The 26,626-nt window shown below is 42.5% G+C and overlaps 1 protein-coding gene across 1 annotated transcript in view; it reads left to right on the top strand.

Annotated features, from left to right (window-relative positions):
* LOC147698098 (arylsulfatase D-like) overlaps positions 1-26,626 on the top strand; it is a 723,577-nt gene that overhangs the window by 333,220 nt on the left and 363,731 nt on the right. The window contains exon 5 of the mRNA XM_086934774.1: positions 4,826-4,948. Within this exon, the coding sequence (XP_086790900.1) occupies positions 4,826-4,948 (123 nt within the window). The remainder of the gene's footprint in view (positions 1-4,825; positions 4,949-26,626) is intronic.

The following is a 26,626-nucleotide window of genomic DNA, read 5'->3' as shown; positions in this document are numbered from 1 at the left end:
TATTTGGACCCAGGCCTGGGAGGTCAGGGGGTCCCTCTTAAGTCTTTTTTTTAACCTTTTTTTTGGACTCGATTCCTAAGATGGCTGCCACCACAAATTTCATGTGGTAGCAGCCTATCCTATTTCACCATGAGATCTGTCAGCAGAGTGAAATATAAACTGTTTTTGAGCCTTATTTGTTCCGAAACTTCTGAATGGATATGCACCAATTCACAAAAAGCATGCATTCTGGTTCAAGATCTATCTTTCTGCTAAATTTGGTGTCATTCGGTTCAGCAGTTTTGCTGCATCTCTATTCAATTTTCCTATGGAAAGCTGAATAGGGGGATTGCGTTTCGGGAACCCTCCACCCCTTTGCCTTGGGCCTTGCTTGGCAGATCACCCAGAAAATTTCCAGGAAGGACCTAAGGTGGATGAGACTTTTTTGTGTAAAGTTTTGTTAATATTTGACAAATGACACCACATTTATTAGGAAAAAATAAATGGTTTTTGCTGTGAAAATGCAGACCTAACTATAACTACTCTGTAGTGACCACCACTAGTATATACACACACACACACACACACACATGTGTGTATATATTACCTACTGGTGATAGCCAGTAGGTAGTTATAATTGGGACCAAAGTTTTCATAGAAAAAGCGTTCTTTGTTTTGCCAATTACTTTAGCACAGCTTGACGAATCTCCATAAAATTTTCACAAAACTTCTCCTTTCTGGTTAAGCTGCTTTGTTGAAAGTTTCGGGGTGGTCCATCAAGCGGGGTCTTAGGGGATAAAATAAATATATATTCATTCACTGAAAAAAACAAAGGTTACAGGGACGCTATAGTTACGTTCAGATTTCACTAGCAAAAAGCCATAGAGATTCAGCAGTTCTAGTCAGTTGAGCTAACTATAACTAATGCCCCTGCAATGCACTACTTATTACCTCACAGATTACATCCATCAAGACATGGTCAGTAACATAGATGATGACATCATCCAGTGAGTGTAAGTGTTTTCTAAGAATTTGAGTGTTAAACATACATACTGAGCTACTAGAAAACTTTAATTAGTGTACTAGCTGTACTACTAATTAGTGATACGATTTTTAACATATATGTTAGTGGCTGTGTGTATCAGTGTACGAGTAGTCCCTGTAACCTTTGTTTTTTCAGTGAATTTCTCAGGGTTTTTTAATACTATTTCCTAACTATAATGCCACTGTAACCTTTGTTTTTTTCAGTGAATGTCTGTTTTTAACTAATAGTCATGTTTACAGAGTAGTAGAAAAAGGGGTCGGGCCTTGGACCAGCTCTCAAGATTTGTGCAGTGTCAGACTTGCTGTAGGTAACAGGGGGGTTTCTTGGCCTCCGATGACCCTCAGCATCTAAGGGGATTTAATTCCCCAACCAATAGTGTGCCAGGAGCCTGGTTTCAGAGTGGTGGAGAAAGGGGGTGTGACCTCCCATGACCTCTCAGCAATCCTGCTGTTTGGGACCTACTGAAAAAGGGGGCAGGCCTCGGGTCTCAGCAATTCTCAGTAAGCTTGTTTCTGACCTTTATTCTGCCTCTTTCTGCTAGTGTCAAATCTTTATTCTGCCTCTTGCTGCTCATTTCTGATCAATGTTTTAATTTAATTTAATTTAATTTTTTAAAGTTTTAATTTAATTTAATTTAATGTTTTGGGTCTGTCCCCTTGTTTCTGGCCTTTTATTCTGCCTTTTCTGCTCGTTTCTGAACTTGCTTCTTGCTACTAGTTTCTGACCTTTATTCTGCTTCTTGCTGCTCATTTCTAAGCTTTAGTTTGGATCTTTATGCTCATTTCGAACCTTTATTCTGCCTCTTGCTGCTCATTTCTGATCTCTATTTTCAGTCTTTCTGCCTTTTTCTGCTCGTTGCTGACCTTGCGTCTCGCTGATCATTTCTGTATTTGATTTTTCAGTCTTTCTTCTCGTTTCTGACCTCTTTTGCTTTTTTCTGCTTGTAGGTGTCTGTAATTCTACCTTCTATTGCTTGTTTCTGACCATTATTCTACCATTCCATAATAAGCTTTATTTCGGCAATTGTCATTAAAGCAAACACAATAACTTAAAAATGTAAAATCATGCAAAGAAATGCTTAAGAACAAAACATTTGATAAAATAGTTAATATATTTATAAAACCCACAGTTAAATCAGGATATGGGGGAGGAAGTGGTGTGGCACAGCGGCCAGAGCAGCTGACTCCGACCACGGGTCTCAGGGCTCGATCCCCATTGCCAGAGGCAGGACAGCTCAGCACTATGTGACTCTGAACAATAACTAACTTAATCTCCCTGATGGTCCCCAATGCCTTGGAAACCTCAAGGGGTGATATGTTTGCACTTTACATATGTGGATTATAGGGGGAGCATAACATATTGAATAAAAAAATGATTGAAATATGTATAATATCTGCAATTAAAACTAGCAGCATATAGGGAGAACATCACAACAGTTTTAAGATGTGTGAGTGAGTTAAATCTAAAAACTCCTATACTGGTTATCTACTTTTACGCAGTATATAAAGAAAAATCATAGATGACAGCGTAGTGGAACTTGGACACACAAGAATCTTAGGTGCTAGATACTGGGTGGCATTGTGGCAATCTTTGTCTGTGCCTACCTCTTGCAACTCGTTCCTGATCTCTATTCTGCCTTTTGCTGCTAATGTCTGACTTATTTCTACTTCTTTTTGCTAGTTTATGACATTTATTCTGCCTCTTAGTACTCTCGCCTGGGACCGCAGTGAGAGTCTGATGAGCACGAAGGGTCCTGTGGTCTCTGCCCCCTGCGGGAGCCGGCATTGCTTTCACAGACCGGTAGCTACTGGAAATGCATCTCCCGGTCTGTGAAAGTAATTCTGCTCTGCTTCTAGCAAGCGCAAGCATTTTGTATGCTCTTGCTTGCTTGAAGTTGATAGTTTTCTGTGGCTTGGCAGGAGCGGTACATAGGGACATAACAGGAGCTGTCCCTGGGCTGGCAGTCCCCAGGACCAAGTATGGCTCCAGGGGGGCACAAAGCCCCCTCCTTTTTTTATTGTAGGGCCTGCCCCAGGGAGGTGGTGGTCCCAGGGGCACAGGGGTCTGCAAGACCCCAAAACCTTTTAATTTAGACCTGGGGAGGTGGCATTCCCAGGGCACTGGGGGTCTGGAGGCCCCGCATTTTCTAACATGTATCCCCAGGGAGGTGGCAGTCCCTGGAGACGGTGGGGATGGTTGCATGGCCCTTATTTATTTGTTCATAGCCCAAGGGAGGTGACAGTCCCCAGGATAGCGGGGGTTTGTGTGGCCCTCGCATAACTTATTTTTAATACACCTGGGAGTTGTTGGTCCCCATAGTTTTATAAACTAGCGTTGGGAAGCCTTTGGGTAGCCATGCGCTTTACAAGTCTCATAAATAAATAAAACCCTAGGAAGGGGGTCCCCATGCGCACAACTCCTTTACTATTTTTATATGCCACTGGGTTTGGCCACCTGGGGGCTTCCTGAAAAAGATGCACAAAAGACTGTGCTTCCTTTTATTGTTTTCAGTTTTACCCAGATCCACCTGCACATTCGTGGCAAAACGGATTTTTTAAAAATAGGCTTTTAACCAGGGCAGGGTCCCTGTGGAATACTGACCCTACTCCTAGGGTCAGGGAATTCTTATCCTTCCCACTTTTCTTTATAGTTTTAGGATGTTTTGAGACTCCGCTTCAAGAAGTGTCCCAAGATAGCTGACAACATGTCCTGGTAGAAGTGTTGGCAGGCAATCGGATTCAAGCACAGGGACTGAGGTTCCATGAGTCCACTGAAATGGATCTCTCCCTAAATAGCTGTCTTTTTTTAACCCTTTAATATCTCAAATTACTGAACAGATTAAATTCATGACCCCAAGAGAACTACATATTATTTTAATCGGTCTTAGCTGGAACTCTATGCTCTACAGTTGGTATGCAAGGCCAACTTATGGTTATTTTTCTGATCGCATTTAGTTGGCTGAAAAATGGTAAAAGACTAAGATGTTGGTTTTCTAAAAATAAACAAATAAATAAGACAGTCTGAATCTTGACATTTTTAGCCCACAAAACAAAATCCTAAAAACTGTTTCCAACCCCATGTCACATTCTGCCAAAGGTTGATGTGGTGTGGGTTTGGTAATAAAATATTACATCAAGTTAAAAAAACTGAGTGACTTTATAGTTAAATTGTAATTCTCTTACTCACGTCCTCACCATGCAATGCTAATTACCCCACATATTACAACACTCATGATATTTTCTATGACATCCTTGTTCCATGAAATGATTTATGAAAAGACTGTGAATGGCGTTGGCGCAAATCATAGTTACAGAAGGGTACCAATTTTAGTTACTTGAGATAACTATAACTGGTGAATTCTGGTTGTTTTCTAAAATGTTACATTGTCACTGATATTTTCCCCTAACTCTAACGTTTTTTTAACCTACCTAAGAATTTTACAATTCCTAACTGTAACGTCACTTTAACTTTTGTTTTGTTCAGTGATTTAAACCTACAATGTATGAGCACTTAGTCTACAGGGTGTTGGGCTGTGTTGATGCACCTGTCAATCTGTCATCTGCCTAACCCCCAAAAAACCCAGCTCGATGACATTGCTGCTACTCCTCCTTGTGGGCCCCTTGATGCTTATTTATTTTCAGTCTGCGCACAAGCAATGTATCGTGCAAAATCATTGAGTATCTGCCAATCATAAACGGTTTGTTAAATGTTGATGCCCAGGATGAGCGCTTGGGTCATACTGGTATGTTTGTAGGTATTCTAAGTCAAAACACCTGTTTCTCCTTTTATTTTTGATTATAGGAATGGACTACAGTGGTGGGCACCGTGTTGTGATGTGGTTAGCAGCATCTGGTGGGATTCCTCCAAATGAAACGACCTTCGCAGAAATATTACAGAAGCATGGTTATACTACTGGGATCATAGGTAGAGTATATCTTAAATACCATCCTGAGTAACAGCTTGGTTGTCTGCGACCATGGAAGGAATCTGTAGATAAGAAATATGTTCTGAATGCCATGAGATCCACTTTTCAAATTTGGTGGCTACATAATATGGGACATAATTATATGTGAAGAATTATTTTCTTTCTCTTTTGTGACATGACATTGCTCACATGCTGATCCAAGGACAGTCTGTCCCTCCTGCAGAATGGCTAATAAAGCAGGGCATTACTATGATCCTATTATTGTGCTACTCCTTCAGAATCATCTGAATACTCATTTTCTCCATGTACATCAATGCAGAACAATGTGCATTATTTGCTCCAGCAGAGTGAGTACTGCTAGCTTTTTACTGGTGGTAATGGACAGTTTTTCTTTGATAAAATATATTTTTTAATCTCCGTTTGGCTCTAAATTATGTATATATATTTTAATGTGTCTATTCCGGTGCCTAGTGCAATAATTTTCACATGGTGGGCTTGGCTTTCCCTTGCAACAAATCCTCCCACCATGGCACCTTTTTGTTCCAGTGTCCCTTTACACTGTTGTGAAGGTTCCAGCCTGTCGGACGAGGAGGCGGTTGACGTGGCAGCTGCCTAGCAGTGTTGATATGTTTTTGAGGAATACATCTTTCTGTTCAACCTTATTATAGCAACATTTACTTCTGCATATTAGAACACACCATAATGAGATACTCCTCTATTTTCATGATGCAGTAATCGTTCTGTGTTCTAGTAATTCAATATACAATATCCAACTTAATATTCCAAGATTGACATATTATCTACCAAATTCCATCATGGCATTTCGACTTTTTCATGTAGCTTCTAAACGGAAAACTAATTGTGTTTAAAATTAAAAAGGTTCCTCAAGCATCAAACTGTGCTCTATTGCAACTCAATACACCATGGCCTCACAAACAAACTGAATCCGTTTTCTTAAATAAACTTTGTTCGAGCACACTGTGGTAAATTCATTTTACCGTGCTATTTTTCCATATAATTATCAATAAAAGACAGCTCATTTAAATGAGAGGCAGAGTCCGTGGAATCTGAGTCATACGGGCTTTAATGGAAATCCTCTAGGATGGGACATCATGTTCCATCACCACTAAGGTTCAGGAAGGGACATTCAACATTTTATTAACATTACACATTATATATAGTAAAAGGGTACAATTGAATCCAATACAGTAGGCGTAACAGGTGGAAAGAAAGAGATAAGAACACATGTGCGTAACAGGAGGCGTGTAAAAAGGCGTACACATGGGCGTGCACTGTACATGTCATAGAAAACGTCACAAGAAACGTCACGTGGGTGGATGCATAGAGAAAATCTGCAGAATCAGCAGAAACCTATAACCTGTATGCGCGCGCAACTAGCATGACGTGTAACTGGGGAGAACTGGGGGCTTTGACTTTAGCACTAGTGGAGGAGACTGGTGTCTGGGATGTCAGGGCAACATGTACCTATAACATATCTGGTATCTCATGTTTGGAGGATGTAGTGTCTGAAGTAAAAGGTCTCTCGGGCAGAGGCCATTCGATACTGAATGCTAGTGCATGCTTACGTGTCTGGGTGCAACGTGCGGAGCCATGGGCCTACCATGGTAACGGGTTCAGTAAATCACTTGCAAGGAGGACAAGAAGGCCGGGCCCTTTGCTCTGCAGCCGGGAATATGTTTACCTATTTCACTAGACTGGAATGTGTTTTCAAGGAGGCTGAGCAGATAACTGTAGGCAAAATACACTTTTGGCAGGCAAGCAGACCGAGCCGGGCACCGCTTTGCTGGCAGGAAGTAAGGCAGGGGTCAGGGATGCATAAAGCTTTCGGAGACAGGAGAGATGAGACAAAGGGGCCTCGTTTAAGGGCCTAGCTCGACTGGGCCAGGAAACATGGAGAAAACGTTTGCGAAATTCAGAAGTGCACCATGTAAAGACGTAGGCACCATAGGTATAGAAGCTTAATTAACGGGATTTCTTTGCATGACTGGATAGCTGACATGTTAAGGATGGACGCAAATGTGTTTGCGTCTTTCTAGCATGTACGAGACAGAAGTTACACAACATACAAGGAACATGGGTGCATGGATAGGGTGCGAGTGGGGGACACATTGACTACCTGAAAATTTCTATTACCTCATTCCCTCCTTGGACCCTACTAAACCCTTCAGGATATATCTATATTCATAAGACCATCTATCTGTTCGTAAAGCATCATTTGTTCATCCTTTTTTATTCTGGAACGGGAACGTGTACTTGGACGGGAAATACAAGCTGTGGCGCACAAGCCGCAAATCGCTGGCCCACATTGCAAACAGAGACAACAACTGAATACTATGACCAATATTATTCCTAGGAATGATAATAATTTCCATCCCCAAGCGGAGATTACACTCCAGAACCAACCGGACCAAGTCCAGGAGCCTGGATTCTGGTGTATCTGATGAGCTATATCATGAAGCCGAGTTATGGCCTTATACACGGACGGCGCGTTATTAGGAATAAACACGCAACAACTAGATCCGATGACTCTACAAGCCCCGCCCCTATCTGCCAGGATGACGTCAAGGACAAGGCGATTTTGAAGAACAACAAGTCTCATAGCAGACTGTTCCTCTGTCAGGTTACCTAATGAAAAAGTAGTCTCGTTCACTACTGCTTCTAATGTTCTAGTTAATCTTCGAATTATCTTACTGTTTTGGACAGGACCTATGAACCAAAAGTATCCCTTAATGTAGTCTTTGTACTGATCCCATGATGATTCCGAATAATCGATAACGGGAGGAAGGTCTCTCTTATGTCTCACATGTACAAGGTTTGGATTTCTGTGATAATCAGGCGGGGCTAGGAAAACAGGTGGCAATAGGAACGCAATATAACACGTCCCATCCCAATCCAATGGCAGACGTACATAGGCTGTCTGACCACATATGAAATAGGAATGGCGGGAAGCTTTGAAAGTAGACTAAATTCGACAATAGTATTACAGTCACTGTGTCCTAGATGTACTGAACCATTCTTTCTGATGCACAATTCACCTTTCACTGGCAAAACTGTAATAGACGGCAAGTCCGAATTAGTTTCAGACTGCACATTCAGGATCATGAGGTTAAGTGTGAAATTACCTAATCCATACACTTCATTTTCTAAATCGGTCCCTGTCCTTTGGGGAAGACCTTCTTGGTCTGGGAAACATATTCTATTCATGACTGTATTCAGGTTCCCCCATATCCAATTGCCTTGGGAAACCTTGGACTTACTATCTAGGGAAGACATTAAAGTAAACCATGCACCACACGAACCATTATGTGTGAACGGATAAGGAAAGAGGGGCAGAGCTCCCTTGTACTTCTGATAAGGAGGGAGTCAGCCACATACCCAGCAATTGGTGGCATTGCTGGTCTGGTGAGAATGATGTAACATACGGATGATTGTATTGTTGCGCATGGCCAAACGATAGGATAATTCATGTGGGGGCAGGTCACTAAAAGTGTGCTCCACAGTGTCATTAGAGGAAGCATGTACATGTGAATCAAGAGGGAAAAAGACATGTAACATGAAACTTATGCATATTATCGTAAGACTCAGAAGAAACATGGAAATTAAGGCGATTATGCATCCGCTGTGCAAAACTTTACAGTACTTTTTTCTTTTCTCGTTACGCTTATCTCTCTGACTACTTGGGTCAATCTTATTCATGTCAAAAACCTGTCTAACCGCTTCACCCAGGGGGGGACTTAAACAATTAAACGCTGTCTGACTTACTAGACCTCAACTTTAAACGGTGCTCCTCTTGGGGAGTTTTCTCTAGCAGGGGGAGTTTAGAATCAGTCTCTGAAAGTGGGCATTCCTTAATATAAATTTCTGGACACAGTCCGTGAACTTTTTTAACGTGGCTCGAGTGTAGCCACCCTTTTCTTCCTTCCAGCTTGACTGCAGTCCTCGTTGACATCAATACCAATTTAGGCTGCTTCCATCTGGGTTCCAGCAGACTCTTCCTATCGAAGTTTCTCACGAGGACATGATCACCAGGAACGACGTCATGCGGTTTTACTTGGGTGTTGTCTGGAAAGGCAGCCGCGACCTGTGAACGACAAGATTGTAGTGCAGACATCAAGGAAGCCAAATAATCTGTCAACATAGTGCTTTCAACATCGGTAATGCGTCTTGGCATAGGCGTACCCCACATGTTCGGGGGACGACCAAAAATAACTTCGTAAGGAGACAATCCTGTCATAGAATGGGCTACCATTCGCATGTAAAAGAGTGCAACTGGCAAGGCAACTATCCAATCTACACCTTTCTCTGCACAGACTTTTGCTAGGTGTGTTTTCAGGGTCTGATTATGTCTCTCTACGAGACCTGCTGCTTCGGGATGTCGGACGCAGTGGAACTTCCACTGGTAACCTAACAGGAGTGATACCTGTTTCATAAGCTCGGACGAGAATGGCTGTCCATTATCAGAGTACACGACACGGGGCAATCCGTACCGTGGGAAAAATTCACGTACCAACTGTTTGGCAGTGGTTACAGCAGTGTAATCGGTTACTGGATATGCTTCTGTCCATCGGGAAAGAGCACACACGACTACGAGGACATACTTGAATCCTCGGCATCTGTCCATCTGGATATAATCCATCTGGAGGACTTCAAAAGGATGGTCAGGAGGATGAAATCCACCCTGTTCCACGGGAACACCTTTGCCTGGATTGAACTGACAACAGATCATGCAGGTATGCACTTTCTGTTTCGCTGCTGCTCGTAAATGTTTGTTGAACCAGAGATTCTGTAAACTGTCTAACATGGCTTTCTCTCCTAAGTGTGCTGGACTATGTGCTGTGCTAATGATAACTTGAACCATGGAGTCGGGGAGGAACCATGTGGCTCTTCCCTTCGTCATCCATCCCTGATCTGTTTGGATCCCTCCTTGTTCAGTCCATTTCTTGATTTCGTCTGGGGTTGCATGTGTCTGTATGTCGAGTACGTCTAGAGTGGGATCCTTAACTGTCAGGCAATGTGTCAAAGTAGGTACATCAGTCTTTGTCATGTCAGTCGGTATGTCTGTCTGAGCTGTGAATTTGGCTGTTCGATCTGCCAGGTCGTTACCCTGGGAAATATTGTCGGTGACTTTAGTATGTGCTTTGCATTTCATAATGGCTATGGCTGTAGGCAAGTGTATTGCTTCTAACAGAGCTTGAATAAGGGGACCATGCTGGATCTTGGTACCGTGAGAAGTTAAAAAACCTCTCTCTTCCCAAAGAACTCCGAAGTCGTGAACGACTCCGAATGCATACTGTGAATCTGTGTATATGTTAACTTTCTTGTTCTTGGCTAGTATACAAGCTTGGGTCAGAGCAATGAGCTCTGCAGCTTGAGCAGATAGTGTGTCAATACGATGTGTTTCTATGACTTTAGTTTCAGTGGTCACTGCATATGCGGCCACTAACTCTCCTGTGCTTGTTCTCATACATGAACCATCCACGTAAAGTGTCAGGTCTGGGTCGATCAATGCAATATCTGTCAAGTCTTGTCGGGGCTTTGTCATTGTATTAATGACTTCTACACAGTCATGTGGTGCTGGATCTGTTGTACTCGAGAGTAACAATGTGGCAGGATTGAGTATGTTGCAGCGTCTGATTTCTATGTGTGGCTGGAACAGTGTCAGTTCATAACCTGTCAGTCGTGCTATGGTCAAGTGCTGAGTCTGGGTTCGGTTCAGAAGAACTTCCACGGAGTGTGGAACCTGTACTGTCAAGGGATGTCCTAACACTATTGAATCGCTTTGTCTGATAGCTAGCGCTGTTGCTGCAACTGATTGTAAGCACGCAGGCAGAGCCTGGGCTACTGGATCCAATGTACTAGAAAAATAAGCACAAGGCTTATGGTGTCCTCCTTGATCTTGTGTGAGAACGGATAACGCTGTGCCATCGCGTTCTGTGACAAAAAGTGTAAAAGGTTTATTGTAACATGGTGTCGCTAAAACTGGTGCTTGACATAAAGCTTTCTTCAAGTCATTAAAAGCCTGTGTATGTTCCTGAGTCCAAGGGAGGACAGTCGAAGTCGCTGCCTCCTGTGTTGTCAACTGTATGAGTGGCTTGGCTAGAAATGCATATTGGGGAATCCATTGTCTGCAGTACGAAGTGAGGCCAATAAAGGCCCGTACCTCCTTTTGAGTCTTGGGTTGTGGCAGATGTGCAATTAACTGGATACGATCTGGTGTCAACTGTCTACCCCTCTTGGACAGCAAGTGTCCAAGGTATACCACTTGCTGGGCACAGAATTGGAGCTTCGAAGGGGACACTTTATGCCCCTTTTCGGCCAGAAAATACAAGACTGTCAGTGACGCGCGCTCGCAGTCACGTTCGGTCCATGCTGTGATCAATAGGTCATCAACATATTGCAGTAGAGCAGTGTCAGTAGGCATGTGAATACTGTCTAATTGTCGTTTCAGTGCTTGACTGTAAATACTAGGACTTTCTGTGAACCCTTGAGGTGCACGTGCAAATTTGAAACTTCGGCCATTTAAACAGAACCCGAAAAGGTATTGGCTTTCGGGATGAATGGGGACGCTAAAGAAGGCGTTTTTAAGATCAATTACAGTAAAGAACGCAGCCTCGGAATCAATGGCAGTCAATAGTGACGAAATATCTGGGACCACTGGGTACTGTGGTACTATACACTTATTGAGTTCGCGAAGATCGATCACCAGTCTGTAGACTGGAGGTGCATTTGGGTCAGTTCGTTTAAGAATCGGAATGATTGGAGAATTACATACATTGGAGTCAGTTTCTACAACTACTCCTTGGGCAATGAGTTCGTCAATAATTTTCAGTAAGGCTGCTACAGCCTCGGGGGGCAATTTGTATTGTCGGATTCGGGGCAGTACAACACCTTGCTTGAGTGTGACACGATAAGGAGTGATATGCATACAACCTACATCAGTTGGACCTCGCGCCCATAAATGCTGTGGAACATTTTTCAATCTTTCATCAAAATCTCTCAACACATAATGACCCTTAAAGTCACGGAGAAATAATCTCACTCCTTCCGGAGAACAACATATAACAGCTCCTAGAGCTTTCAGCGTTTTAATACCAAGCAAGTTTTCGGGACATGATTTCGTAAGTAACAAGTCTGTAGTATGGGACAATGGACCAACTGCAAGGGGAACTGGCTTTGATACTTCGTTAACAATAGGCTTTCCTGAAAATCCAAGGGATACATTCTGTGAGCCTGAGAGGGGTGCCCCTGGAACCTCGTCATGACTAATGGTAGTTCTGCTCGCCCCTGTGTCAATCAAAAATTTTCTGTCTTTCCCCAATACCTGACTATGTACATAGGGACCATCTTGATCTACAGGAACCTCGATAAGGGGCAAGCCAACCTCCCTCTCTAGGCTGTTTCATGTGTACTGCTGATAATCGGGATAATCGGACTGTGCATACTGGTACATTTGCTGTGTGACATGTTGTGTTGAGGCAATGGGTTGGGGTTGGGGTACAGCTACTGTCTGTTGTTGTGCATTCTGTGGAGGTTGCGTATTCTGTGGAATATTCTGTGGAACGTGTTCTGGTCTAGGCGGACGTGGCCTTTCTTTCGTTTTGCCTGTAGCAATATTGTGTCTGAGAACGGCACATTCATTTATGAAGTGACCTGGCTGCTTGCAATAATTGCAATTCCCTTTAACAGGAGCTGCAGAATGACTAGTCTGTGTGTTCTGCGTGTTACCTCTCTTCTGACCATCTGCTGGAACAGACTGGGCAACTAGTACTTTCATTTTCGTGTCTTTTATACGTCTCTGTTCATGATCGTGTTCCTCCCTAATTCTGTTCTGGTGGTACTGTAACAACTGTAACATTTGGGAAGGCGTATTTGCCTGCCATGTGCTTTCGACTTTCAATACTCTGTTCTTAACCTGTGGTAAGGAATTCTCGACTAATTTGGTCACAAAAAGATGTGGATATGATTCGCTACTTGTTTTCAGACCACTATTAATAATAAAACATTTCTCGAATCTCGAATAAAAATCACTAGTGTCTTCGTCTTGTTTCTGTTTGCAGGCTGAAATTGCATCCCAGTCTTCCTTTTTAACTGTCAATAATCTAGGCAAGACTTGTACTAATAATCCTGGTAATGCTTTAGTTTTGTCCCCAAGACCTAAACCTGGGGTACGTCCCTTTTCCTCGTCTTCTAATTCAGTCCAAATAATCTTTTTATCTCCCACCTCCCATTCTTTTTCTTTCAGTTTCTCATAAATCCCTGCTGGCAACAATACTTTTAGCATTTTAAGAATGTCGGAATACGTGTAATCTCCCATGAGTAACATGTCTTTTAATTCACGGTGGAACCCTGCAGGATCTTTATCGTGACAAGGTACTATTTTCTTCATTTCCAATAATTCCATTTTAGTCAAAGGAGTGTATACGAATACGCGTTGAACCGTACCCCCTGTAGTCTGGACGGGATGAACTTCTGGTAAGGGGTTCTGTCTGTCTATGTGATACGGCTGTCTTACTGGAGGTGGAACAGAAACAAAATGTGGAGTCAGGAAAGTTCTGTATTTGTGACGCTGTTCTAGAATGGTATTAATTAAATCGGTACCTAGGCCTCTCCATCTTCTCAGGAGTAAGTCTTGCAATATATTATACAATGGACCTGGATCAGATTGCTGATTTTCATATAGTGTAATGAGATGTTGGATCATGTATATACCAGCTAGTCGCTGTTCTTCTGGAGTAAGGCTCAAAAATGTTTGCGCTACTGAATCATCTTTATATATATACTGTCATTTCCAGCCCATTGGACTGCTGACCGGGCTAGTTCCTGATCACGCACAGTATTAAGTTCATGATAACCTATTCTTTCTTTCAATATTTTGTCAGTGTCTTGAAATACATGTTCAAGAGAGCTTAGCTCTGGTATCGGGGAAAGGAAACGTTTCTTGTTTTCTAGACGAATGGGTCTGTCAAAAGGTCTATCAAAAGAATACTGTTTAGGGAGTTTCACTCTACCTACGTACGCTATTGTACCATTATTTCCTACTTGATTATCTATTTCTTCCTCCTCCGAGGACTCATTCTTGTCTGACTCGGCTTCCCTTTCAGCCTTCTGTCTGTCATGCATTGTTAATATTTCTTTACGGATCTTTCTGGACATGGCATCTATACAATTTTGTTTATCATGTTTACAATCTGCAATATTCTGACCCCATTTTGTCAGTACATCCATCTCTTCTTTGACAACACCTGACCGATCTCGTTCCCTTATCAAACAATTTATCAAGAATCGTAATATTAAACCTTGTGTCTCAGCTTTCTGATATGCCATGGCCTCTCGAATACATTCTGGTCTCTCCCCCGTTCTAATAAAATGATAGATATTGTCTAGATGGTTTGGCATTTCTGGTAATAGCATCAAATAGTCTGTAACACGTCGTAGACGTAATGAGGCTAACATCATGTCTCCTTCCTTGCCAGGTACTGGATCATATCTACAATCTGTCATATACTGTCTAAGGTTTTCATATGTGATCGCTTTCGGCGTACGTTGCATTGCTAAGTCTCTGATTGTCATTCGTTTCATTTGTGGCGGAGTGCGAAGGTGGCCTCCTACGGCACCTCCTGAAGCGGAAGCGGAAACATGAACTGACTGGGTTGTAGCTGTTGAGGTCATGGCGGGTAGAAGAGGTGTATGCAATGGGGGTGGACTCTGGGTTGTAGCTGTCGAAAAAGGATTGTGAGGGCCAATAGTAGGGGGACCAGTAGCAGTAGCAGTAACAGTAGGGGAAGTGACAACAGGCGCAGGAAGCGAGTCTTGGAGACGTGGAGGGGTCGTGGCTTGAACAATGGGTTGAACAGATGGAGCAGGTTGCTGTATATTATTAACGGGTGGTACGGGTACATTAGTATATGCTGGAGCTACGCCATCTAAATAGGAAGAAAGGAAAATGTCTGCTGCGGTCTGTTTGTGACGGAGTTTAGTCGGAACCAATGGTGGTGGCAAGTTACGGGGTACTTCCGGGGTCGCCTTGGGCAGGCCCTCGGCAAGAACTGGATACATGCCTGTAATGAGTGCATTTCTTTGACGGTCTAATTGTTCTAATCTGACCTGTTCTCCTTCTTCTAGTAACTCTTTTTCTCTGGCTTTTTCAGATTCCTCTCTACTTTTTTCTGTTTTTCTGATTGCTTTTTCTGTTCTCCTATGTGATTCTTTACGCCACAATTCTATGGCATCTTTCTGAGATTGTCTGGCTTTCTTTTTCCACAATGCTTCTTCTACTCTCATGATGCATTCTGCATCCCATGTCCCTGAGACAGGCCATCTATGCTTCTCTTCCAAATCCTTAGTATAGTCCACCCACAAATCTAAATACAGCACGGCATCTAAGCCATGCTTGTGGTACATAAAATATCCTGGAGTGTCCCGAGGAGGGACGGGAACTGCTTCTTCGAGTATCCCTTTCCTAGTACCTATCTGACGTAGTTTTGAGAATAACGGCATGACTGGAGTGATTCGGACGTCAACACAATAAACACAGTAATAAACAGTAAACAATCATTCACCCCACGACATTAAAACACATTAAAACATGTCGGACTGAAATTACCTGGAACACAGAAAACACATATCCTGTAAATCTCGAGATAATACTGAATAACTAGATGCACTGCTGAAACAGTACAGACAATACCGGTCCCAAAAAGAGACACGTCGGACCGTATTCACCTAAGTAAACACGTCAGGACCAGATCTGTGTACCCAGAACTGTCTTGACCGGGGACAAATTAATGAACCCGTCTAGATGCGTTCCCAACAACGGTACTCACCGGGAAGCAAGAAACTGAAGGCCTCGGAAACTGGACTGGACTGAACTGGACTGGACTGCGTCAGGCTACGGATTCTCCTACGCATGCGCTTCGGAACAGGTGGGCCTCCGGACTCCTCGGACCTTGCTCTCTCGACTAGGCTCTGGTCGGGATCCTCCGCATTCCTCACCGCCTCGTCTGGACGCCGGACCGCAGTCTCCGTCTCCCCCATGGGCCCGAGGGAAGGTAGCAGGAAAACCCGCAAACGTGCACGGTTTCCGTCGGGGCTGTAGAAGGGGTCAAAGTCTGCGTGACTTCACCGGCGAGTGGGGAAGGGGGGGTTCCTGTTCGGGCGCCAAATTATGTGGTAAATTAATTTTACCGTGCTATTTTTCCATATAATTATCAATAAAAGACAGCTCATTTAAATGAGAGGCAGAGTCCGTGGAATCTGAGTCATACGAGCTTTAATGGAAATCCTCGAGGATGGGACATCATGTTCCATCACCACTAAGGTTCAGGAAGGGACATTCAACATTTTATTAACATTACACATTATATATAGTAAAAGGGTACAATTTAATCCAATACAGTAGGCGTAACAGGTGGAAAGAAAGAGATAAGAACACATGTGCGTAACAGGAGGCGTGTAAAATGGCGTACACATGGGCGTGCACTGTACATGTCATAGAAAACGTCACAAGAAACGTCACATGTGGGTGGATGCATAGAGAAAATCTGCAGAATCAGCAGAAACCTATAACCTGTATGCACGCGCAACTAGCATGACGTGTAACTGGGGAGAATTGGGGGCTTTGACTTTAGCACTAGTGGAGGAGACTGGTGTCTGGGATGTCAGGGCAACCTGTACCTATAACATATCTGGTATCTCATGTTTGGAGGATGTAGTGTCTGAAGTAAAAGGTCTCCCGGGCAGAGGCCATTCAATACTGAATGCTAGTGCATGCTTACGTGTCTGGGTGCAACGTGCGGAGCCATGGGCCTACCATGGTAACGGGTTCAGTAAATCACTTGCAAGGAGGACAAGAAGGCCGGGCCCTTTGCTCTGCAGCCGGGAATATGTTTACCTATTTCACTAGACTGGAATGTGTTTTCAAGGAGGCTGAGCAGATAACTGTAGGCAAAATACACTTTTGGCAGGCAAGCAGACCGAGCCGGGCACCGCTTCGCTGGCAGGAAGTAAGGCAGGGGTCAGGCATGCATACAGCTTTCGGAGACAGGAGAGATGAGACAAAGGGGCCTCGTTTAAGGGCCTAGCACGACTGGACCAGGAAACATGGAGAAAACGTTTGCGAAATTCAGAAGTGCACCATGTAAAGACGTTCGCACCATAGGTATAGAGGCTTAATTAACGGGATTTCTTTGCATGACTGGATAGCTGACATGTTAAGGATGGACGCAAATGTGTTTGCGTCTTTCTAGCATGTACGAGACAGAAGTTACACGACATACAAGGAACATGGGTGCATGGATAGTGTGCGAGTGGGGGACACATTGACTACCTGAAAATTTCTATTACCTCAACACATTGGGCCCGATTCACAGAATGAACTTACTACTTTTGGCATTCACAGAATGCACTTACTACTTTTGGTATTCACAGAATGATCTTACTCATTTCGGTATTCACAGAAGTTAGGACTACTAACTTTAGGACTCCTAAATGCCTTCTGTGAATACCGAAAGTCTTAAAATTAGGATTTTTCTCAATTTAGTAGTAGTAAAGTTAGGACTCCTAACTTTAGGATGCCTAAATGCCTTCTGTGAATACCGAAAGTCTTAAAATTAGGACTTTTCTCTATTTAGTAGTAGTAAAGTTTTTGAAATGTTTAATGACAACTTGTTTGCCATCAAGAAGTCCGACAGTTCCGTTACTAATCTGGTTAGCCCCACCTTTGTTAGGCTCAGGAGGACAATGTCGTCTGCATAAGCCAAGTGCGTGAGCTGTAAATCGCCAAGTTTTGGTGGGTGGGCATTGCAGTGGTTCAATTTCGCAGAGAGATCTGAGATAAAGAGGTTAAATAAGTGTGGCGCAAGAACACACCCCTGTTTGAGGCCGATGGTTGTGGGAACTTTGCTCGACCATCGCGATCCATCACCAATTTTTACTTGCGACCAAGTATCAGAATAAAATAGCAGCAAACCCATTAGGATACACTCAGGAATTGCCCATGATCTCAATTTCGCCCACAGCAGATTACGATCCACACTGTCGAAGGCCGCCTGAAGATCTATAAAACACATGTTCAGATCCTGTTTTCTACTCATGCACTTCTCCGCGATCATAGTTATGGATAGGATATTTGCTGTCGTTCCGATCCCTTTCCTGAACCCCGTTTGATTTAGGGGAATCAGTTCTTTCTCACTAGACCATGCGACCAAATCATCCAAGAGTAGAGAAGCAAAATATTTTGCCTCGATGTCCTGCAACGCTATCAAACGATAGTTGTTTGCTAAGGATCTGTCCCCACCTTTATACATCGGCGTAAATATTGATCCTTTCCAACTCTCTGGTACTTGGTTCATGTTCTGTACGTCTGAGAACAGTTCCACCAGGCAAGGTCCCCAGAATTCCGGAGCATATTTATACGCCGCTTGTGGGATGCCATTCGGGCCTGGCGCCCCACTTGTTTTTCCTTTTTTGATTCTTTTAATTATTTCTTCCGCCGTATATGGATTAGTCTTAGGGGTCGAGCTTATTAAATCGCTATGGTCTCTAAACAACGATTTACCCCCTTTTTCTTCTACATAACACAGTTTATTTTGATTTTTAGTGCATGGGTCACTACTTTGTGTTTTTTCCGGAGTGACCGAAAATTTAGATGCCAGAAATGCTGCCCACTCCGATTCCTGCACATTAGAACTCAGGACGTTACAAGGTCTTGTTAGTTGGTTTATTGTTTGCCAGAATATATTAGAATACTGTAGTTTTGAGCTATAGATTAGCTTTAACCAAAAGCTGTCATTTGTTGATCTTTTATATTCCCAGATCATGTTTTTCTATTCTTTTCTTTGAGCCCTAAAAATGGCCCATTGGCTTGGACCATGATTTGCAGATTGTAGCTTCCTTTGAGTTTTTCTAAGATGTCTTCGCAGGTCTCGTAGTTCTTTCGGGTGTTTTTTCCCTGGTCCATCAGGATCAGGTTTCATAATAGGCGGCTTCATCTTGGATTTTAATTTTTGCGAAAAAAGAGACCATTTTTGGATAGCGTTCATTGGGGAACTCCTTATCTCAATCAGTGTGTCCTTCATTGTAGTAAACCATTCATGATCATTTGTGTTGGACCAGTTTATCCATTTCAAATTAACAGTACTTAACTGGCCTTCTGGTAAGTGTGACGGTTGCAGTCTTTCCTTATTCAAGTTAAAAAAGCTATGTTGCAATGCATGGTCGCTCAACAGGGTAAACTCTATTATAAAATTGATCACCAAGGGGATTAATGACAGACTAACCATTGTAAAGTCCAACGTATTTTGAGAATGAGGACCATAGTATGTTTTCCTGGGGGGTTGATCTTCGGAATATCTCCCGTTCAATACTCGCAATCCCAGAAACTCCAATTCAGTCACTAATTGGATTGCTAGACTGTCTTTACGTGGACCAGCACCTCCTTGCCACTGTTGGGGGACTCCCCAGTAGATATTATCAGATAATAGTTTATCATCGTCTGTAGGTGTTAAAATCAAGTTGGAATTAAAGTCACCCGTTAGTATGAGGTTGGAGAGTGGATCAGTAGACCGTAGATCCGTTATGACTTTGCACAATGTCTCATTCTTTAGCTTTTTCGCCTTGATTTTTGGTTGTGTGTAATAATACAGTATTGTTGGTTTGTTACAGTTATTACTTTGATCTGTTAATTTGATTAGTTGGATACTGGGATCCGGTGATTGTAGTTGTACTGAATTAATTTTTAGAGATGAGGATACATATACAGAAAGGCCACCAATTGCACGGCCATAGATTTTACATTTTTCTGCTGCTACGTTATAATGAATGAACCCAGCAAGTGCTATATGTTCTTGGAGCCAGGTTTCCTGTAGCGCAATTATATCGCAACCGTGCCATTCTTCCGGAGGAAGCCCCCCTTCCAGCAGTCTTAGCACCTGCAATATTCCATGAAACTAGATGAATATCCTTGTTAAAGTCTTGTTTCTGTTTAGTTTTGAACGGTCACACCTGCCTTTTTGCATTTAGCATACCATTGAGCCATTTCCAATTGTCTAGTGTACTCTGTGATTCGTCATTTGCCCGTTTTAGTTCTTCACGTAATGGTGGTGGTTCGCTTCTACCCGTTGCATTAAATAGAATTGAATAAACTGGTTTCTTTTGATTAACATGTGTGTCGTCAATTTTCCTAGTAGTTTGAACTCCGCACAACCTCTTCAATGGCGGCGGGTTTCGAGGGGAAATTTGAGAAGATATTTTAATGCCCCACAATTGAAAGATATCCACTTTCCTCATGATTGCTTCTGCTATATCCGTTGATTTCCAGGTTGTCAGAGTATGTTCCGCTGATGTTTCATTAGGGCCTTTAAAAAATTGTACCTGCTCAAGATCTGCCGTGTTGATTTCCTTTAGGTCATCAAATTCTGTCAGTAACTTCAGAATATTACTCCTATTTATTATGTCCTGTGTTCCCTGGGACTTATACTCTGGTGACCAAATTACTTTATTCAGCTCAACACCGGCATTGTGATTAAGCGGCCTTGGCGGGATGACTGATTCCATATTTGCCTGACCAACCTCTAAGTTCTTTACGCCGAGTCTTATTGGTCTCTGCGACGGGGAGCTTGAGTCTACATTCAATCCTTGACATTTGTAATTGGATGGAACCTCTCTGATTATGATTGCCCTGTCCGTTGTTGGTTGAGTCGAAGGAGCTGGAATTCCCTTTAGACCCTCATCACTATGGTTTAACATTTGTGCGAGGTTAGTTAGACATTCAGGGACAGTATTTTTTTTCTATTGGCTGAACATCCACCTGTGGTATTATTGAATTTATTTCCACTATACTCCCACCAGGTTGTAAATGACCCCTCTTAACATCCTTATCCGAACCTGGGACCATGACTTCAGTATGGTTGATGTTGTAATTTGCTTCTTGCTGCGTGCTCTGATTATCATTATATTTGCATTCTCTTTTAGGTGTTAAAATAGGTTGATGATTTGTGCCAACCATCTCGGTTTGCTGTATTTTTCCCACAGATTTAGAATTAGTATGTGTGTCGGATTTCTGGAGATTTTTATCAGCATTTTTGGACACTGATTTACCTCCTTTAGCTGTTTCATTACTTGCTATTGACTCTGTGTAGCTTTCAGATTTACCAGTTGATTTTGGCAAACATTGGTTCAAATTCGAAAAGATTGGATATAATCCACTATCCTTGTTTGGAACGACCCCACTTTTCTTATTTCTGGCTTTCCTCTCTTTTTTCCTTTGTCTCTTGGTTACCATTGGCTTTGTGGTCTCGTTATTTCCAGTGTCGTTCTCAACTATTATGTCAATGATATCACCTGTATTAGTCTTAGCCAAAGCCATGTTAACCTCATTGGTACAGGTCACTTTTGTAGTCTTTTCATCGACCTGTAAGTTTAGCTCAGGCTTGGCACTGGTCCTACTAACCTGCGTCTCGTCTGCATTAATTAATCTTTGGTTTAGGGTTAAAATCTGTTCTAAGATGACTGGGAGAGTATGCAATTTGTCCAAAACGGGGCCACAGGAACAGGAGGATTGTACCTGATACGTATGGGCTTAAGCTCTTGATATTAGGCTATTTAAGTTGTCCAGCTTTGTATTTATCCCGGCGATATTGGTTGCAATAATGCTCATTAGGTCGATTTGGATGTCCAATTTATCTGATTGCATTGTCATAGTTGTTACAGATGTTTTGCAAGATTTTTAGGAGAGGGGCAACCAAATTCACAAAAGCAGAGTCCATTTGCGATTTAGTCATGGGTTATTCCTTAGTTGGATCTTTGTGGTTTATGTGATATGTATTATTCGTTGATGATAAAGTCTCAGACTCCCTGGCACCCTTGGTCTCTGTAGATGTTCCATGTGACCCTCGTCTGCCAGATGATTGACCTCCATGACACTCTCAGTTGTTCCTCCCCCCTCTGACTCCCCTTTTCCTGGGAAGGACCCAACCGACATGTCCTTCCAGTCGTCCTTGTCTGACAATGAGCTTGTTTTGTGACTAGAACAGGCCACTTCCGTTGAACCCGTGCTGTAGGCTTCCCCAATAGCTGTAGGCTCTGTTAGATCCGGAAGAGCTTGACTCAGTCTTACAGTTGTTGACAGATCTGGGGACTGCGGATTTAAGGATGTCTTTGGTTTGATCACCGGGGTATTGTGAACTAATGCTGCTATTGTAACTTCATGATTTTTTCCCCACACTCCTGTTGATTTTTCCTTGTTACATAAACTCTCCATCTGATCAGTATGTTTACTTATATCACTCGATGGATTATTAGGAGTCACAAAAAAGTTTGAGGAGGCTTTGGTTGGGGTATCCAACCGAAGTTCCATGTGATGGATCTCAGTTGTGGTCTCTATCGGTGTTAAAAGGCCCTGGACTCCTTCAGTTGATGAAAACACTACATCCCCGGGGTCTTTCAAATACTGGAATCGAGCGCATGATGAAATTTTGTTTTGGATTGATTTTTCAAACAGCGAGGCGATTGGTGAGATCAGTGGATTTTGTATAAAACTTTTTGCTTTATTGGCATTCTGTTCTTCCAGTCTTTTTCGTTTGTGGGTGCCTCGTATAGCTGGAGTCTTATCCCCTGGAGCCTTCCTCACTTTCCCAGACCTCATGATATAACCATCAAAAATGTTTTTATTGACTTATCTTTATTTTTATCTTGATCTTTGACATTGTCTTAATCTTTGGCTTTATTATGTCTTGGACCTTAGGTGTCGCCCTAGCCCAGGCAATACAAGTATTGAACAAACCCCTTACTGCAAGATGCTCACGAGGTAACTCAAGCCTGGTGGTACAGACTGCGCCGTCCACACGCAATCCACACGCCCTCCCAAGCCTGTCTGCACCCTTCGCTTCCCTACCGTGTAGCCACTTCGTACACCGCACCAGGCACAACACTAGGAGGATCTGGTGCAGCTGCCGTCAGGGAAACCACGTTGCAGTGATTGCGGAATAGCCAGTCTCTAGTAGAGGCAGAGAGGCAGAGCAATAGAGCAGTGCGGGGAGTCTAGTTTATCTCACGAAATTACTGAATTAACAATACTCGATGATTCAGCATTATCACCGCTACAGGTTTTTCTAGATTGTTCAGAGGACCCAGTCTTCTAAAAGACGCAACTTATATATATAGTAGTGTAGTAAGTTTACAAGGAGTGTTTATAAATTATAATAATGTAGTACTCTGGAGTAAATTTAATTTTTCTTACCGGCCCCTGCCAATGCCTGGTGATGATTATCCACCGCCTACTTGTTTTTTTTTTTGTGCAGTAGCCGGCTGTATCCGTTTCCTGGCTTGATTTGACTAGGTTAGGCTTGACTTGAATTAGCCGCACTTTGGGTTATCTATCCCACTGCTCCATAATTTTTCAAGCTCGCACTGTCCCCAGGAGCACCGGGCCCCTCGGCCCCACAGCCTATCAAGTTGGTTTCCTGGGGGTTCTGCAAACGCAGCGGCAAGGCTGGGCGAAGTTAACAACGATGACGATGGTGGGGCGATGATGGAGCAATAATTCAAGATTGGGAGTTCTTCCTCTAGGACTCTAAAACTCTATGACTGAGGTTGAGACTGAGGCTAATTAGAGGCAGCGTGCACGCTTTTGCAAAAGTCTGTGAAAATCAGGCAAGCGGAGCACACGGGAGGACCTCAGGTGAAGCAGACCTAGTCGGATTCCCTCTCCTGGTCACACCCCCGGCTCTTACTTCGTGGCTGCCTCTACCGGCAACCGCGCTCGCCTCACCGCCTCACTGCCTCTACCAGATGCCTTGCTCATATCACGGCTTGCACCAGCTCCTTATGCCGACATGTATATACCTTGCCTCACCTCTTTTTTTGCAATCGAAGAGCGTGATATTCTTGCCCACAACCCACAGCTGAGAGCCGGAATCGAGCCGAGCAACTGCGGAGCCGGAGCCGAGCCGAGCCACTACTGGAGTCTCAGCTGGGGCGAAAGCTTGTTCCTGTTTCATACACCGCTCGCCGTAGTACCCCTGCAGATTCCGCCGCACTCCCCAATCTCCTTGTCTCCTCTGCGTTTGGCGTTTGGCGTTGAGGGGAGATGTGCAGCCGGTGAACTCGCTGCTCGCTGCCTGTGGGATTGCGTAATGGCGATCCTGTGGTTCTGGCTCTCTGCTGCTCTCTGCTGGAACAGTAAACAGGGGTACAGTAAATACTTTCCTAAACTGTGTTCAAAAGAAGCAGGATAATTCTATCCTGTCATTCAATCCTTGAGGTTGTAGACTACCCATTTTGTAAATCCAAAAATACTCAGACCTCAGTCTCTGTTTGTGTCTATATCTGGTTGTGATTTTATCACCTCTAATATGGTAAAGTGGAGTTGTGCTATGTTATGTCCTGCTTCCATCCAGTGCGTTGCTACTGGATGGAAGCATGGAAAACAAGCCCAGGCCCCAATACCCTGGTTGAGCGTCATACCAGAATGCTCAAAACCAATCACAACACTGCATTGCAGTGTTGCAATTGGCCAGGGGAGCCTTTTCTGTGCTTCCTGTGCTGCGGTCTGGTAAGGAGAGCAGGAGCAGATATGCGGGACCGGCAAGGTCTTTTATTAATATTATTTTTTACAGCTTTCCCCACCCCTCCCTAGCAACCCAACCCCTGCTCCTGCACCTAACAAGCCTCCTGAAAACCATGCTTTTTAGTAAGAGTTAAAGGGGGCCTGGGCCTGAGAGACCCACTCAAAGGAAAGGACCCATATGGTCTACCCAGTCTGCCATCTGAAGGAGGTAGATATTTTAACCCTCTCTGTTCAGGCCCAAGTTCCTGGCAACTCTTAATTGCATTGGTTGCCACAGCTGCTCCCAGAGCAGTTACCAAATTTAAGCCCAAAAGCTTGTGGCTAACTGAGGCCCCTGTATGTTTATTATTTCATATATTTTAGCAAATGTAATATTCATAAACATTAGGGTCAGGAGCACTGTTGTACCCTTGGAGAGCATTAAAACAAACACGTACCATAAACGCTTCAGGAGCATTATCATTGCACTTGGGTTACTCCTGTAAAAGAGAGCCATATGCAGAAAGGAAAACTGATGCTGCCCACAATTCACAATGCATCAATACTGTTCTGTTTTGGATCATAGTACACAAAGTTTTCTGCCACTTTAGCCTCCTGAAATGTATACCCAGTTCCGCATGCAATCGCTACCAGTGCAGTCATTTGGTATGATATGAGTATTTATATAGTGCCTACTGCCACAGAAGACGTAATGAAGCAATTCACACTCCTTCTGTAGGGACAAGTCATAGTGATTAGTTCATGCACAATGTTTACAGTTTGTCAAGTTTTTTTAGTAGCTTCTATGGCATAATCTTAACGTATGAAATATCACTATACGAAAATATCATGACTCTAAATATCTACATTCTATAGGTATGTGTATATATTTAAAATAATATTCAAAATTATAATATCTTTAAAAAAACTAAAATTATATATAAATACATTTATAAAAAGAAATGTAATATTTTTAGAAAAATAATACTAATAAATAAATGTAAACAAATGTATAAGAAACAATATATAAAGAAATTAAATGCTATTTAATTCCATGACGAGGGGAGCATTACTTTTTTGTTTTCAAAATGAACAGATAACTGTTTGCTACATTGCTGTGTCCCTTTGCCTTCGCCCTGTAGCAAACACATTGACAGGAACCGCAGTCCGGCATTTTCTGCCAATGCCTTTGTAAATGACTGCCAGTAAATCGGCCACCAAATACCTAAATGGCTGCACACATATCCACATACTCTTAATAATATTTACTGGTAAAACACACAAATGTATGTTGTGTATGATTATACATTGAAAGGTTTTTCATTTATTTAATTAGTTTCTATTCTTTTTTTATATCCAAAATATATTGTTATACCTTTATGTGTACCTTTCCTATGGTCAGAATTACATACACGGACATATATGTATTATCACAGAAAGGAGCACAAACTCTTCTACATACACTCATCTATACATGTCATCACTAAATAATTACATACTTAGAAATGTAATGCATGGTTCCATATAGGTGTTGAACCATATTGATGCACATGTGCGTATGAATACTACATATATATATTGTAACTTTCACAATCCGCACGCTCTCAGGAACAGACCCAACATCATATGAGATACACTGCGGTTTATTCACACAATGCGTGATCAGCCCTTCGGCGAAATGCGTTGTGTGAATAAACAGCAGTGTATCTGATATGACGTTGGGTCTGTGTTCCTGTGAGCGCGCGGATTGTGAAAGTTACAGTGAAGTAGTAAATTTGGCGGTTATCTCCGCCCGTGTGTGTACTACTCTCCATGGGTCCCTAAGAGCCCGGAAGGAGTTGCCTTGCTCTGTGTATGTGTATGTGTGTGTGTGTGTGTGTTTAATATATATATATATATATATATATATATATATATATATATATATATATATATATATATATATATATATATATATATATATATATATATATATATATATATATATATATATATATATATATATATATATATATATATATATATATATATATATATATATATATATATATATATATATATATATATATATATATATATATATATATATATATATATATATATATATATATAT

Source organism: Lissotriton vulgaris, chromosome 8, assembly GCF_964263255.1.
Source record: "Lissotriton vulgaris chromosome 8, aLisVul1.2, whole genome shotgun sequence".
NCBI lineage: Eukaryota > Metazoa > Chordata > Amphibia > Caudata > Salamandridae > Lissotriton > Lissotriton vulgaris.
This window is presented reverse-complemented; position numbering and strand designations above follow the sequence as displayed.